Consider the following 17,560-nt stretch of genomic DNA (forward strand, 5'->3'; position numbering starts at 1 on the left):
GAAACACAAGCTCCAACACGTTAACGGAGAATTAGAAACAGGAAGTGATTTTAAGCCGTGCACATTCATGCTGAAGAGAAGCAAAAGTCCTCAGGAGTCACAAAGAAGCAAACTTTTAACGTCCAGGAGGCGCAGAGTGAAAGTGCTGCTTAGAGCCAAACATCAGTGAAATTGGTCACACGCTTGTTTCCTGTAGGACACGCTGTCTGTGTGAACAAACGTCTTCCCCACAGACGACCGTGAGCGCTCCAGGCTTCAGACTCATCTGGGGAAGAGCAGCGATTGGACGCACCGCCGCAGAGAAGCAAAGCCCTCGCTCCTGCCTCACTCTGTCAGCTCACCTCACTTACTCGCCTGTTAAGTGGGATCATGTGAAACACACGTCGGAGTTTGGTTATTAATCATGAGCTAAAATGTTTGCACAGTTCTAAGCTGCTGCCGTCTGATTGGTTGTTCAGTCAGGACGGCTCTGTGGTCGGAGCTGAAGCTGGAGGAAGTCCGTTTCCTCCGGCTCTGGATCAGAGCGAAGGATCGAGGGGTTTGTGTTACGTCCTCCAAAACAACCAGAGACACGAAACCTGACGGCATGATGCTGCGTGCTGGTCCACGAAGGCGAGATCACAGATCAGAAAGGATGCTCGCTGGTTGTAACGCTCGCTGTCACTTCACCGTGAACAATCTTTACGACTGCTGTGGATCCCAGCACAAACAGGAGCAGCCCACAGACCGGTGGGTGGACACGCAGAGCTGTGTGGAGCACCAACACACAACCATGGCGGTCCTTTGAGAGTGATCCACCACAGCACAATAAACCTTGATGTTGCACATGAATTATTCATCAGTGTCATGTTTCTAAATAAAATGTGTTTGGCCATGAACTCTGCACATTCTGCTGCTGTCCCTTTGATTATATACGGCAGTGTCTCCAGTGTCATGTGAGTGACCATCTCTCTGAGCTGTGCATGAGTTGAAGCCACACCCATTTTCCTCCATGACCATCATCCACCTGCTTTGGTTGGTCCCATACATTCACTTTGTCTGCGCGTCTCATGTGCTGCGTTCCTCTGAGGACTCTGAGATAAACCCGACGCCTGCCGCGGTTTGTTCAGCGTCTTTATCACTTTGCTCAGCGCTGTGAGAAATCAGAGCGAGCGGTCTCAGCACGAGTCACACCGTGAACGTTTATAAAGCAGAACATATTTTCTGTTGTTAGAAAGTTATAGAAGGAACCACAGATCACTACAAAGACAGGATCAGGACACATAAAGATTGGATTACTGATGTTTTATATAGAATAAAAAAGCATTAAAGAGCTTTAGAGATAAAATTCCAGCTTTTCCAAACGTTCGAGGATCCTGAAATTCTGACTCCAGAGCTGCCAGCTCATTATCAGCAACGTTCAGCCTCTCCTCGGTCATTTGACGGCTCTCACTGGTTAGATACCAGTGAGAGCCCAGCGAGGTGCTAACTGGGACACGGAGGCTGCTGAACGTGTCGCCTTGGTTACTGTTTCCAAGGTAACAGCAGAGATGCTTCAAGAACTGAGAACATACCGCCGGACGGAAAAAAGGAAGAGGACGACAACCCGAATATGACCCGAGTGTGTGTGTGTCTGTGTGTGTGTGTGTGTGTGTGTGTGTGTGTGTGTGTGTGTGTGTGTGTGTGTGTGTGTGTGTGTGTGTGTGTGTGTGTGTGTGTGTGTGTGTGTGTGTGTGTGTGTGTGTGTGTGTGTGTCTGTCTGTCTGTGTCTGTGTGTGTGTCTGTCTGTCTGTGTGTCTGTGTGTGTCTGTGTGTGTCTGTGTGTGTGTGTGTCTGTGTCTGTGTGTGTGTGTCTGTCTGTCTGTGTCTGTGTCTGTGTGTGTGTGTGTGTGTGTGTGTGTGTGTGTGTGTGTGTGTGTGTGTGTGTGTGTGTGTGTGTGTGTGTGTGCTCTCACAGTAAACTGGATCTGACAGCCTCCCATGATGTAATCCAGGAACGAGTGCATCTTGATGATCTGCAGACAGACAAACAGCCACGACTTTAAATATTTAACGTTTCAGCTTCACACAGTTTCACTGCTGCTTCGTCATCTTTCATCAGCTGTTTCTGCACCAGCTGATTAGCAGCATCCAATCACATTCACACAGGTGAAAAACAACCTTTGTGGGTCTCCCGGCTCTAACTGGGTTTATTATTGTGAGAATAATGATGGTGAAATATTTTCATTTCAGCAAACTGATGTAAAAAAACACAACCAAGATATTTAAAAGCTCTGAGTTTAAATTCTGAAGGTTTTGGAGGATTTTCACTTATTGAAAATACATCGAGTGACAATAAGAAGCGTGGACTGATGTCCAGTTTTTTCTCTCTTCGTGTCACCTGCCTCTCATGATCACCTGCTCCTGTTCTAATTTGTTGCACCTGCATCAGATTGCCTCCCGTGTGCACTGCAGCGGTATATTTTACCCCGGTCCTTTTAACTGTGCTTGGCCTTCAGCAATCGTCTGTAGCATGTAGCACCGGGTGTTTGACTCACTTCTTTCTCCAGAGATTCACTTGAATAGTGGAAAAAAACCCTTTTCCTCAGCACTTTACTTCGACCTTGGTGGAAAATGTCACGAGGACCCACAGCGCTCTGAGAATTCCTCCAAACTATGCTTCCTGTGTAATGTGATGACAGTTTCCTCAAAATGGACCGCAGAGAGAGAATCTTACATACTTCACCACATGAGCTGTGCAGGTTCTGCTTTTTATATAAAACAGCGATCTGGTTTCATTGCTCATGTTGGAATCAGTGTGGCTAAACTCATCCTATATACAGTTATATCATCTGAAGTGAGGGAGTCCTCTGCATGATCTGAGCAAACACTGAAGCAATAACATAAAACATCCCACAAACTCCTCTGGGAGATCACTGCCCTCCTGTGGTCCTACCACAGTGTGGATCAGGCAGAGGTCAAAGGTCGACTGAAACTGGTACCTCGCTGAGAGGGAAGAATCCGAGGTTGCGGTCAGAACTGAGACCTGCCCAAGTCACGGTTTGGGCTGTGGAACCAGTTTCCTGGAGACAGGGTGGACTGGAGACAGGAGGTGCCCGTGGAGGGAGGTGGTGAACGTGGGCGGGTGCCTGTTTCCTGCCAGTTCAGCAGGTGCATGCTGGGGACCTCCCCGGTGCATGAGAGGTCTGCTTCCCTGCTTCTTGAGGATCGGGAGTATTGCCTGTTATCCTGAGTGCCTGAGGGCTCGTTGGAAAGTTGGAATCCACTGTCCTGCTGTGGGACATTAAGAGTCATGCAGGCCATAAGAGTATAACCTGAGTGCGGCTCTGGCAGTGACCAAGGAGTTCAGTGGGACCTCTGGCAGGGAGCTGAGAGAGAGTGAAGAGCTTGGTCATTCAGATGGGGCTCAGACTACAGCCAATACTCCTCCACATCGAAGTTCCAGGCATGTCCCACCGGGAGGAGGTAGACACAAAGCACGTGAAAGATTACACCTTTCTGTTGGCTTGGGAATGTCTTGATGTTCCCCTGTACAAGCTGGAGGAGGAGGAGACCAGGGAGAAGAAGAACTGCTGCATCCGGTATCCAGACCTGGATAAGCAGCAGAAACTATCATCTGGAATATAAAACTCTGACTGAGGAGAGCTGTCTGTTGTTTTCAGTCTGGCAAAACTGCAAAGCTCTGTGTTGAATTTGTTGAAGAGGACAAAGTGAAGAAGGAGGCATGTAAAAACACTATTTTCATTGACACCTCAGGACTTTACAGGAGAACTCAACAGTCACACAAACCGTGTGAAGGCGTAGTGCTGACATGAAACCACTTGAATCACCTGTGAGGACTCCGAACATGCACACAGTTCCTTATTTCTGCACTGATTTGGGATCCGTGAAAAGGGATGACCTCACAGGGGAGATGTGCAAAATTTAAATCAGGTAGGTTTTGTAGAATTATTATTATTATGGTGAAATTATGTGGTTCCGCCTGTTATGATGGATGGAGGAGGACTCTGAGCCTCATCCATTAACTTTGTCGTACAGAAGAAAACACGTATTAACACGTTAAATTTACACCTAAATTGAAGCAGCGCTGAAGATTTTGCTGGGGTCTGCCTGGCTGTCTGAGTGCGGCCCTGCACACAGTGACAGATCCACTCTCACTCCATCAGTCTGCAGCTGGATTATCCTTAAATATCCGTCGATACAAGACGGGCAGCACTGAAGTGAGGATGGATGGAAAGCTGTTACCTGCCGTCGGTTTGTTGATCCCACCTCTAAACCTGCCTTTTCTTAAAGTATTCAGTTTCATTTCCTCTTCCATCGATCGAGTGTAAATTACCTCGCAGCTTAAGAGCGGCTCAGTAATTTGTCCATGTGTTGCGCTACGCCTCGATCTGAGTCCGTCTTTTCAAATGGCTCTGAAGTCATTTTGAAGTAGGAACTCTTCACGTGTCGAGTGGCATCAGGCTAAATGTTATCCGGCTTTCACTGAGCGGCGGGATTTCCCCAGACTCCCCTCGCTCCATCTGAACACCATTCAGCATTGTCTGGCAGGAAATGTCAGGTAAGTCAGGCTGTTCAGCGCTACATAATTGGTTCTTCTAACAGTGTGTCAGGCAGAAGCCAACATCAACTGCCAAGAAAAACAAGACAGGCGGCGAGGAAAAGGAAACGGGGCGTTTTTTACACCTTAAACGGTTTAAAAACATAAATTATGGAGCAAAAAAACATGCCGACGTCAGTCACCTTGCACTGGTTCAGAATAACAATCCCAGAGTTCTTGTAGTTCTTCTTCTTCACTTTGTATTTGGGATTTATGCACGGCCACTGAACCTGAAACACAGGAAAAACTCAATGTTATTGTCACCTCCCTGTCTCGTCTGCCCTCAGATTTTCTCATATACTCAGTTTAATCTCACTGGCGGCACCCAGACCTGATCACACCCAGACCTGATCACCCCCAGACCTGATCACACCCAGACCTGATCACCCCCAGACCCGATCACCCCCAGACCCGATCACACCCAGACCCGATCACCCCCAGACCCGATCACACCCAGACCCGATCACACCCAGACCCGATCACATCCAGACCCGATCACACCCAGACCCGATCACACCCAGACCCGATCACATCCAGACCCGATCACATCCAGACCAGATCACCCCCAGACCTGATCACGGCCACACCTGTCGAATGATTTCTATAGAAGCTGTCTTTCTAAGTGAAAGGTGTGCAATCAGTTAATCTTCGCTGACAGGTTTAAAAGTGAACTCAGCAGCTGCTTCTTCCAGGTGACCCTGATAATTGCTCCTCCTCAGGTAAATCAGTGTGTCTGAGATTGTCTGTCTGAGCTGTGGGGATGATGCCAGTCTGTTAATGGGAAGCTAACAGCCTGCAGCCGCCGCTCCCGATCACCTGCTCAGGTGACTTCATAAAACAAGCCTGCAGCTGCCCCTCACTGAGAGGATAATTTAGTCATAATCAGCTCATTGAAACACCATCAGTAAGACATCAGTCATCCTCAAATTAATGTTATCGTATCAGATCAATAACTCCAGGGTTTAGTCCTCGGGGTAAATCTAAATTCATCCTGTAGGTGGGGCTGTTTTTGTCCATACCAGGAAGTCTGTTTGTCCAATCACAGTTTGGCCGAGGAGACATGAAAGTGACAGCGGCAGCGTCGCCTTCCTGTTTTTCTCCCGGAGTTATCATACCTCTGCCACGCTGCTGCAGTGGACACACAAACTCTGATGTCTGAGGATCAGGGCATGCAGGCAGTTTATCAGTGCAGGCTCAAATCTAACAGAGGAAGTGACGTCTGAAGCCTCTGAGCTGAAGGTCTGTGGACGCAGCAGCTTCTTCCTGATTTTATATCTTTACTTTGGCTGACTGTGACTTTGTGTTCGTTCTGCTCTCACACAACATTTTAAGAGTGAGATCTCATCTCAGTGATGTTTGCTGGTTTAAAGGAGAGCGCTTTAAATCCCTGAGGATTCTCCGGGGCCGTACACATCAGCTCCGAGACGAACCGAGCGCCACGGAAACGTCTTAAAGATGTTTAACGATGCCAGAGCTGAGTGCTGGCTCGCTGTGTAAAACACACAGTGTCGGGGACACGTTAGGTTTCTTTTAATAATGAGGCCGGTCTCTCGCTCTGACATCATAACCCGTGCACACTCGTGAGGGACGTTTAGAGGCGCGGTGACAGTTTCTTTTTTCAAAGTTCAGGGTTCCACTTCTTGAATGTGGGCCGCGGTCACAGACGTGGATGCGAAATCCATCTAAAATCACCGTGTGTGATAACTAACGGCGTGAGAGGGCAGCGTGTCACCACATGTGACTGTGAAACAGAGTGGAGTGGAGATGGTGAGGCGTACTCAGCCCCTGATCGATAAGCAGGGGTGGAGAGGGTGGGTGGCTGTGCTCGGGTGGGTATGAGGCCACTGAGTGAGTACACTCAAAGACCACAAGGTCAGCTGACACAGTCAGCACAGGTGAGCCTGCCGAGGGCGGGGCACGCAGTTAGGGAGCGAACGCTAACAGAGACTCTGCTGATGAACTTGTGATTCGCACCCCTCCAACTTCACACCAGCGTCTGCAGAAGGTCATGAGGACAGCACAGGGCACCGCTGTGATGTCAGAGGCTCTGCTCTGACATCATCAGAGACTAAACCAGCAAACCCACACTGTCCACACCTTTCTCAAAATAAGCTCATCATTGTTGGGTGAGCTTGTAAAATGAACCATTTCCACAAATAATGAACATCCTCAGCGAACACGTTAGTTATACTAACCAGACTGACCCATGAGTTCTTCCATTTTACACATAACAAAACATTTGAACTGGTTTGCTTCAGGAAGTAATATCGACTGACTCGTCATATTTTATCGTATGCAGAGGACTTTGTTTTGTAACTCGGCCAGTGATGCTCAGTAAGGAAGCCGGCACAGACCTCAGCTCTGATATCCTGATCCAGCTGATTAAATGTTTCAGGGAAAATAACTGAAAATGATTTTTTAAACATAATATTATATTATTATTATAATGTTACAATAATATTAGACATAATATGTGAATATTTGACTGTTTTGAGTGTCATAAACTGATTATTTTTGTCTGTCAGATAAATAAAGGACTTCAGGGAATAACAATGAGAGTCGAGTCACTATTCTTTGACATTAAATACACAGACAAACCAAACTGTTATTAAAGGCAGTGTCTGTAATAATAATAAAGAACTTTGCTGCTGGTTGCAGTTCAGCAGTTTCTCTGATGCCATTATTCTCAGAGAGTTTGTTCTTGTTTCCAGTGTTTATGGCGCCTGTGAGCTCACAGATCAGTGATGCTGTATCAGGTTAGTCACCAGGGTTGAGGGTCCCTGGGCTGTATTTGACTACAGTGGACGAAGCAAATCGAGCAGAAGAAATTATTATACAAGTGCCTTTGAGGGCTGTAATCCAGCCTCAACAGAAATATCACAAACACATTTTTCTTTGTAAGATTCGTCCCTGCACTGAAGTGAAAGCAGCTTCCTGGGAGGTTCAGCTTTAAATCCAGAGGCCTGTCAGACAGGAGCATTAACCACAGGCCCTGCAGCAGGACACAATCCTTCAGCTGCCCAAACAAGACCGCCGAGGATTCGCCCTGACTCCATCACTCGGACCCGCCGAGACCGGGTCACTCGCGGCAGTTAAGACTCTATTTGTGTCGGGATGGAGGACGGATGGAAGAACGGGAGCTCAGCTCGGGCGGGGGGGGGGGGGGGTTCTTGTTTCTGTGTCGCCGGTCAGGAGGAAGCTGCCAGCTGAGGAAGGAGGCCAATAAATATCTTGATGCATTCTCAATCATCCAGGAAAGTAAATCTGCATATGCAAATGTACTGTTTATAAGGTTTGGGGAAACCTGCAGTCAGCTGAGACTGAAGAAGTCACTTGGATGAGTGACGAAACGTTTCTCCCACAAAACGCTACGTCCAGATGAACAGAATCAACTTTTGGAGAGGCCAATAAATACATTTTGTGTAAAAGAAGAAAGGAGAGAGCGAGAGTGGAGGATTCACTGTAGGACTGACAGCACGGCTCTTCTTGTTCTCTCTGTAGGAGGTGAACAAGTTCTCCTCCTGTGCTGGATTACAGCAGCATGAAGAAACGATTCAAACAGCAGTCGGGAATTTTCCTTCTTGGTGCGATGCATTTATACACCAGACAATAAAACTACAGCATTCAGTAACCCAACAATAAAAACAACAGAAGTGCAGCTCCTGTGATGTCCACCGAGTTCTGTTAAAATGTCCAACATGGGTTTTGTTGGTGCCTCGCCTGTGCTCCCTGTTACATCTAGTTAACCTGATTTCTGTGTCCCTGTATTCCCTGTTTTACTTTGACAGTCCCGTGTCCTGTGTTGGAGTATTCGCTTTCCTTCCTGTCTCGTGTGTCACATTAGGTTCAGCTGTGTTTCCCTCCTGTTACGTATTCCCTCGTTACCCTCTGTATTTATTGTGTGTGCTTTCCTTAGACACATTCACCCACAGACTCTCCGAGAGACAGCGAGGCAGCCCTGCAGGAGTCTTAGATGTTTGCCAGTTTATAAGTGAATCCCTGAATGTGTGAAAGCTGCGCTCTAGAATTCTGTGCATCAGCTGTTGTTCGTCTTAGGGTCGGAAAACCGGGCGGTGACAGTTTGAAGTCTGGCTGATTTCTTTCAAACTTTCCATATAAATTCCCTGTTTTTCAGCTGGTATTCATCTCCTCATTTCAATCAGATTTCCTAACGCCCAAACCAACCGATGAGGTGACGGTGAGCACGTTCATGTTTTCTGTCTGTGTGGTCTGTGGTCATATCCTTATGTGATGTCATCCAAAGACCACAGACAGAATATTAGACACAGCTCACCGAGCTGGCTGGATTTATGAAAACTAGGATGTGGTTTTGTCGTACGGCCACTCAACATCCTTCCAGTGAAGATGTTCAGCTCTTTGTCATCAATAATGAGACAGCTGAGCCTCTGGCTCTGCTGAGGATTCCTCTGCAGCTGATTGTTCCTGTCCTTTCAGCCGTGTGTTGTCATCTTCAGGGAATTTCCAGAGAAAACTCACAACCGAAGCATCTGTAAGCAGAACGGTGTTAACGGACAGTCGGAGAGCACTTTAATTAGCGGTCGTCTCCTTTCTGCAGCAGCTTTGCTCTCCGACAGCTGCGTCTTCATTAGCTCTCGGGGTAATCACTTCACACCCTCTGCCTAAATAACCTCGGAGGCACTTCAGCCCCCGAGGAGCATTTTAAAAGGGTGGTCTTGCTGCTAATTGGTGCTTTTCTGGAAACCCGGGAGGTGCAGGACCTAACGGGGTCTTTTCTGCTTCAACCTGCCGAGTTCAAATGTGTTTAGCTCAAGAGAGGTCATCATTATAGGTCACCACTCCCCAGGCTGTTTCTCATTCCTCCTGTTTTATCTGTAATAATAAGGCTACTCCGTTAGTCAGTCATCCGGTTTCTAAACTGGAGTATCTGCACGTCCGGTTCCCACCATGAAGCATGAAGGAGGAGCTGTGCTAGTGTGGTCTGAGCTCTGAAAGAAAAGCATCTGAACTTCTCCTTGAAGAAGTTTCATCCAAGAAGCTTCTTCAGTTCTAAGAGCAACTGGTGGAGAGTCCCAGATTTAAGCCCTGCGGGAGTGCCCCCCGAGAGGGTCATGGACCTCCTATTGATCCTCTACCTAATCACACAAGCCAAGGTGTGAAAACAGGTGTGGGTCACAATCAGCCAAGGTCTCAGGTAAACCCACTGTGAACCCTAGCCCCGCCCTATCATGTGATTTCCTGAGGTCAGATGGCCCAGGGTGTGAGTGGGCGTTAACGCGTCTGGGAAGGATCTCAAAACTGGATTATAGATGGCAGACAGTTGGTGTCGTAAGCCCCGCCCACTGTTCAAAGATGGCCGCTCACAGTGGACATAGATGCTTCTTCACTCCTCTTTCAAACCATCTGTCCAACATGTGAACACTGACATCCTCAAATAGTGACCTTTGACCTTTAGATGCCGATGGACAGCCGAGTCTCGTCCTGTCGAGGTGGATAAGTCTTTCCAAGCTCCTGAGACTATGATTACCTGGATGACTGAAAACCTTCACAGACATATGTGCTAGTGTGGCATCCCCACAACACTGTGCAGAGTGACCCCATCCTATCAGGAATGACCTCATGAAGCTGACCGAAGGATGAAGAGACTTTAAAAAACTCTAAAAGCATCGGGCGTCTGTATATGTCACATGCTGCTGGCATCTTCTGATGGTTTACTCTCCCTGTGAATGGAAACCTCGTAAGAATTTTCTATAAAACATGCTTGGAATCTACACGTAGATATCTGAGGTTATTTGGGGGAAATGGTGAGGAATTTTTGAGGAAACTGTCTGGAAAATTCCTGAGAGGATTGCATCAGGATGGCATGTGATGTAAAAATGTTGCATCCATCTGGAAGACCCTTGTGGGTGAGGGAGCAGCTGAAGGAAGATGGCTGCAAAATGCAACCCCATCAAAACAGAGCATTGCTAAAGCAACACAGACATTAACTGTGTTTTCTGAAGACGCTGTTTTAGAGCAATCTTTGGTCTCTGCCACAGCTGCAAAACTAAAACTGTGAACTGCAAAAGGTTTCCCTAGAAATCTTATTGAAATGTGGAGATGAATACCAGCTGAAAAACAGGGAATTTATATGGAAAGTTTGAAAGAAATCAGCCAGACTTCAAACTGTCACCGCCCGGTTTTCCGACCCTAAGACGAACAACAGCTGATGCACAGAATTCTAGAGCGCAGCTTTCACACATTCAGTGATTCACTTATAAACCGGCAAACATATAAGACTCCTGCAGGGCTGCCTCGCTGTCTCTCGGAGAGTCTGTGAGTGAATGTGTCTCGCCGTGTAACTGTAATGGTGTGTCACAGCGTGTGAGCCGTGGTGTCGCTCAGTCTGACTCTCACTGAGCCATTAAATTGATTGAATAGCTGAAGGAGAAACAGGGTGAACAGATACCTGCCTCACAGGGAGCTTTCTCCTTCAGGAGCATTGGGCAGAGGACTCAAACCACCTCCAACCACAGCAACACGTTCACTGAAATATTAACTGCATCTACTGTAGCTGCTCCAGCAGCAGGAACACTACATGACAGGTTTCTGGTACAATATGACACGATCAGGCTACACGTCAGGCATCAAACATTTAAATAACCTGCCTGATATCGACTGCACAGTACTCTAAAGCTCTCCTGTGCAGTACACGCTTTATGTTTTGGAAGCTACGAGGTGAGGTTTTTCCAGCATGTCCAACAGATTTAGACTGGATTAAGATCTGAGGAATTCAAACTCCATCGCCTTTAAATTCTCATCAAGTTCCTCAAACTTTAAGAATGATCCTTCTGGAAGAGGCCACTGCCTCAAGGGATACTGCTCACATGACCGCAGGGTGTCCGTGGTCTGAAGAAATGTTTGGGTACATGTTTCATGTCAAAGTCGGATCTTAAAGAATCCAAGAACCGGATGCTTCCCAGCAGGAGTTAAGCTCTGACTCTTTAGGCAGGATTTGTACTTTTCCAGTGACTGATGGTGAGGATGGCTGATATTTGAGGGGTCTGGATGTGATTCAGGGTAAGCTTCAAATATAACAACATTGTGCTGTGAGCCAGTCTGTGATTGAATCGGGTCAACGTGGCAGTTACATGCAATCTGTTTGTGATAACACAGCAATTAACTGTGATAATTCAGCAAAATCACAGAGTCAAGCAGTTCCTCCACAAACAGAGATGTAGCTGCTGCAGTCAGCCAGAGTCAGAGCATCATCCTGTGGAGACAGGTTCCCTCCCACCAGGCAGCCTGCAGCACCTTTTGACCACCTTGTAATTGAACGTCGCTCATAGTTGAGGGTGAAACTCCAGACGAGCAAACAAACAGTCTCAGCAACGACCAGATGCAAAAAAACCTCTGTGCCATCACCAGGTGACCACCATTTTTTCTCCACTATTGGGGCAGGCACCAGTAGCCCCAGTACCTGAGCTGCTCTCCCAGGCTGGTTCAGGACCCCTGAACTCCGTCCTCCATAAGGGAAGAACGATTACAAATCATGTTATCGTTAATTAGAAATGAGACTTGTTTTATAAGGAAGCAAAAGGTAAAATAAATATTGGATTGCATTTATATAGCGCTTTTTAAGGCACCCAAAGCACTTTACAATTCCACTATTCATTCACTCTCACATTCACACACTGGTGGAGGCACAGCTGCCCTGGGGCACACTGACAGAGGCGAGGCTGCCATATCGCGCCATCGGCCCCTCTGGCCATCACCAGTAGGCGGTAGGGTAAAGTGTCTTGCCCAAGCACACAACAACCAGGACAGAGAGGGCAGGGGGATCGAACCAGGTTACAGATAAGCTTCCCAATCCAACTGAGCCACGGTCGCCAATTTGGATTGACATTATCATTGTCAATCCAAATAAATATACATACATATTTGACTTCCTGTAAACAGTCAAAGAACAGAATCAGAATCATTTCCCAGCAATTACAACAGTCAGTGAAGGCATCACACCTCAGACACCGGCTCTCAGAAGACAGAGGGTTGAAATGTGAATCACAAACAGGTCGGCTCAGGTTTTAGAGGACAGCCGCTCACCTGCCGTCCATCGATGGCGCCTCTCATCTCTTTGAACGTAGCCTCGAACTCACCGATGTAGTCGTGTTTCCCGTTTGAGTCCCAGTCCCATACGGTGCACTGAGTGGACAAAAAAACCAGAAACAGTTATTCCATCTGAATGATCCAAGGCCGGATTCCACCTTCATCACTTTGTTGGGTTTTCTGTTCTGTGTCCTGCTATTTACGGCTGTAACCCACAAAGCTTCTGTTCGCTCATTAATTGGATGTTTTGCCTTGAACTGAAGGAGATCATTTCAGACTCAACCTGTTCTTTTGTTCTTGTTGTTTTTAGGTCACAGCTTGTTCGGCAAATTGAAACACAGAATCGGTTCAGCCCGGAGCTGAGGTATGAGCGGTGCATGGCAGGAGGAGGTCTGTCAAAGCCTCAACATCAAATATGATTTCCTGTATTCACATTATGATGTTTCTGGTTTATTTCGGCACGCTGTGATTTCTATTAACGAGTCTACTGCGTCTCTCTGGGCAGCAGAGACTGAAGGAAACCACGAGGAGGAATTTATTGGAATTTATAGCTTTTAAAAATCATTCACATTCATTGAAACTGTGAAAATAAACTTGACTAAAACTCAAAGCGAAATATAACAAATGCAGCAGCGGTTCAGTGATGCGATGGAAACAGACGCTCGTGTCATTAATATGTAAATTCAGAGCGTCGCTGTTAGGATATGAAATAAATATGAGGATGTGTCGAGCCCGAGTTAAACCACACTGTACCGCACTTCAAAGAAAAGCCCAGCTGGAGGCTTCGTCCACCTGACTAGTCCTCCCAGCGGAGCGAGCGGACAGCTCGGACTGGCAGCACCGGGACCAGAACGAGCAACGGGAAGTAAACGAGAAGAGACGGCGGACTGAATCCAGGACAGTTTGACAGGGTTCATGAAAAATAGATGGTGAAGAGGAGCGCTGACAGTCTGCGAGCCGGAGAGGAAGAGCTGCATGACTTTACAAACACACACACAGTCTCATGTTCCAGTTCCACTCTGCTGGTTTAATCTTTTCATATATTCATGCAGGAGTTTCACTGAACAAGTGGGCCATTTCCTGCGTGTCCCATCCATCTTTGTGAGGACCAATGAGAGCTTTATGAGGACAGAGTCATTGTTTTCTGAGTGCGTACTCAGAGGGTTTACACGGGAGCTCCGTCATGTAAACCTGGAAACACTCGGGAAGTTTGAGGATTTAGAAAAGTTCTGACATGTAAAAAGGTTCAACTATGTTTCTACGTCATCCGTCAGAATGAAGCAGATCGCTGATGCTGTCAGAGGTCAGACTGACGGATTTGATGGACTCCTCAGTGGCTTCTTCAGCTAAACCAACCTGTAGCTGTGGTTCACATCTGTGCCTCAAGCTACCAGCTGAAAACTGATGAATGCAATTAACAGCAACTAAGTCAGGTGATTTTTAGAGGCTAAACCTGAAAAAAGAAAGACGAACCATGGGCATCGGTCTCCTGACTGATAAATCGCTCACTGATCCAACCAGCTCTTGTGGGGGCACCTCTAGTCTGAGCTCGTCACCGTGTTTCTACGGCTGAGCCCAGACGCCCACAGTGGGCACTTCACCATCAGAGTTAGAGGTGCTAATTCGCAGCACTTCACACTCAGCTGCAGACCACCAGTGTGAGTGTAAAGTCAACATGAGCAAATCGAACATCATCCACAAAAAGCACAGATGAGATCCTCAGCTGATCTCAGCCCAGCTGCACCTCAGCTGGGCCCAAAGTTTCTGTGCATTAACGTCACGAACAGAGTCGGCGATGAGGTCGAATTCCCCGGCGGTCCGAACAGCCCAGCTCCCTGCTCTTTAAAAGTACCACGTGTGGTTGTCTTCTGCAGGTTTAACTAACCGACCTACTCCCAGTTAAACAGACACGAATGCAGAACTTGTGCAGCAAAGGAGCCGTTCTACTCTCTGGGATGAAAACGTGTTGATGGGCAGATCACCCATGAGCACCTTCATCATCAGAAGATCAGGAACATCCTCAGAAACAAGCACAAACCCTCCTGTGTGCTCAGAGGACGTTTCACAGTGGAAAAGCTGATTTTCCTGATGAATCTTAGGGATTAGTGACAGAAACAGGAGGGTGAATGGAAGGCGATACAACAACACATCAAACCCACACAGAGACTCAAATCTGACCATCCTTCAGAGGCGTCCTCCACCCTCTGTTTTGATCTCTGCGGAGAAGGATTCGCCCTGCGGCAGATAATGAGCCCAAACACTCATCGAAGCTTTGAAGAACTACTCGACTTTGGTTAAAACGTGTCCGTGTTTGCTGAAGGGATGGGTCGCAAACATCTGGAGTCAAGTGTGCGAGCAAATTAGATCAGTGTGGGTAAATCTGCATCTGCTTTTATATGCACACATTACTGTGAGCCTGATTATTTCTGGGTGTAAATTTGTGTGTGTGTGTGTCCTTCCCTCCTCATTATACTGAAGATCAGCAGCAGCAGAGATGGCAGCAGCTGTGTAAAAACCTCCTCTTCACACAAATTAGCAGAGCCATCCGGGATTAAAGAGAAGAAAAGGGATCGCAGCGCTTTCTATTCATCTACCTGAGAGGCGACACGCTGAGAGTTTTAATGAGCTGTCACACTCACGGCTTCATTCACTCAGCGACATTAGCAGCTCAGAGGACTCATCACCCAAATCCTGAGACCTGTGATGTCCTGTCTCAGAGAGCGGCTTCACCTTTAACGTCGATAAATGGGAGCCGGTGTCACGTAACACTAATGCGAGCTGTTCCTGCTCGCTCGCTCCTTTCTCATCCTGCTGATTTTAAATGTTTTCGTCCTGAGTTTGCAGATAACTCATCTTTAGTATTTCTTCTTTCTTCAGCATTTTGGATCATTTTCTGCTGCTTTGTTGTAAAATCACTCATTCTTTCTAGGTGTGACAAATATCTTCACATCTGTACTAAAATAAAAACGTTTTTACCATTAAGTTAGGGGGGAAGTGCTGGGGGGTTCCCATGATGCACTGGGTGTTTCTTCCTCACTATGTGTTAATAGACCTCTCTGCATCGAATCATATCTGTTATTAATCTCTGTCTCTCTTCCACAGCATGTCTTTATCCTGTCTTCCTTCTCTCACTCCAACCGGTCGCAGCAGATGGCCCCGCCCCTCCCTGAGCCTGGTTCTGCCGGAGGTTTCTTCCTGTTAAAAGGGAGTTTTTCCTTCCCACTGTCGCCAAAGTGCAGCTCATAGGGGGTCATATGATTGTTGGGTTTTTCTCCGATTTGGCGCTTTATAAATAAAGTTGAACTGAATTGAAGTTAGGACTCATGATGTTATAATACAGGGTATAAGTTATTGTGCAGCTATAAAGACTTTACCTTCAGTAATGAACAACACTGCAAGAATCTTGAGCCAACTCTCAGTTCTCTGTCTGTTGTAAGAAAAATGAGCAGCAGGTGCAGCGATTTAATGAAACGTCTTTGTACAATTCTAACAATCTTCAAAGTGTTCATCTTTATTCCTCAGCACAGCCCGAACCCTCTCAGGCTGCTTCCTGTGAGGATCTTCAGCAGCAGCTCTCCAGCCTTCTTCTTTAGATGTTTCTGCCTGTTGTTCTGTTCTCTGTCAGGATGATCCCACGCTGCTTCAGTGAGGCTGAGCTCTGGGGAGGCCCATCCATGACTCATCGTGCTCCACTCTGTGCTTTCACTGCACAGACGGTGTGTTTGGATCATTGTCATGGCGAAAAATGAAGCTGCCAATCAGATGTTTCCAGATGTTACTGTGTGGTGGATCAACACCTGACTTTTCAGCATTTGTAATTCTATGAATTTTGATAAGATCTCCAATGCTACTGGCGAATGAGACGTGTCATGAAACAGGAAGTGCTTAAGTAGAGTATCTTGATGCATGCTCAGTCATCCCGGTATGTAAGTCCCAAAAGGTTGGACGTTTCAGTCTCAGCTGACTGGAGGTTTCCTCAACCTTATAAAAAGTTTATTCAGTGGTGCAAATGTGCTGTTCATAAGGTTGGAACCTGCAGTCAGCTGAGACTGAAACGTCCAGATGAACAGAATCAACCTTTTGGGACTTAAGTAGATCAGAGAAGCACTATATAAGAATGGGTCCATTTACCATACATACTGATGATGATTTGAACCAAAAATGCCCCAAAATGCCTTTCCTCCCATTTCTCTTCACTAAGACTGGCTTCCTGACAGCTGCTCTTCCTCTGAGAACATTTCTGATGGGTGAACAGTGAACAGCAGATAAATCTCCTCGGTCCTGTGTGAGGTGTTTGCTGGATTTTTCACATTTTTAATAACATGAATGTTAGATGTTGTTCCTATTATCTAGATAAGTTTTTAGACCTCACACGCCCGCCTTTGCCTTTTCACCAGCAGACACACAGCCCACCATGCTGAGATACGCCACAGCTAACAGAGATCTGGGAATCACCCTGTTGGTGCAAAAACACTGCATGAGTGTCACAGTGGTGTCAGTGTGTTTGAACCACTGTCTGCTATACGTCTCCCACCCGATGACTGCTCTTCTGTCTTTTGGCTAAGGGCACTAAAATGTAATTATCAGGAAGTTAGCTAGTGTGGCTCTTCCCTGCATCGTACCAGCTCGGGTGGATTTTCACTCCAGCTGTAAACAGATAATTACAACACTGAGCTTTATGCAGGTATAAGACACGGGGCTGTTCATGTAACAGAAACCTCCCCCACATCTGTGTTCACCTCACAGAAACAATCTTGCCTGTGGAAAATAAAACAATATCAGAGCAGTATTTTAATTTGAAAGGTTTTCTCCTCCATGATGGATGTTTAGGCGCAGTAACTGGCCTCGGCGCTAAATTAGCTTTTACAAGCAGCAGGTTTTCAGCCTGAAGCAGAACAACATGAAGCAAACAGCCTG

At 46.8% G+C, this 17,560-nt stretch overlaps 1 protein-coding gene across 1 annotated transcript in view; it reads right to left on the bottom strand.

Annotated features, from left to right (window-relative positions):
• The window catches only part of cpne4a (copine IVa), a 56,935-nt gene that overhangs the window by 14,428 nt on the left and 24,947 nt on the right, over positions 1-17,560 (bottom strand). Inside the window, exons 8-10 of the mRNA XM_039619904.1 lie at positions 12,641-12,739; positions 4,723-4,809; positions 1,935-1,994 (exon numbers count right to left, since the gene is read on the bottom strand). Of these exons, the coding sequence (XP_039475838.1) occupies positions 1,935-1,994; positions 4,723-4,809; positions 12,641-12,739 (246 nt within the window). The remainder of the gene's footprint in view (positions 1-1,934; positions 1,995-4,722; positions 4,810-12,640; positions 12,740-17,560) is intronic.

This window comes from Oreochromis aureus, linkage group 11 (genome assembly GCF_013358895.1).
Source record: "Oreochromis aureus strain Israel breed Guangdong linkage group 11, ZZ_aureus, whole genome shotgun sequence".
NCBI lineage: Eukaryota > Metazoa > Chordata > Actinopteri > Cichliformes > Cichlidae > Oreochromis > Oreochromis aureus.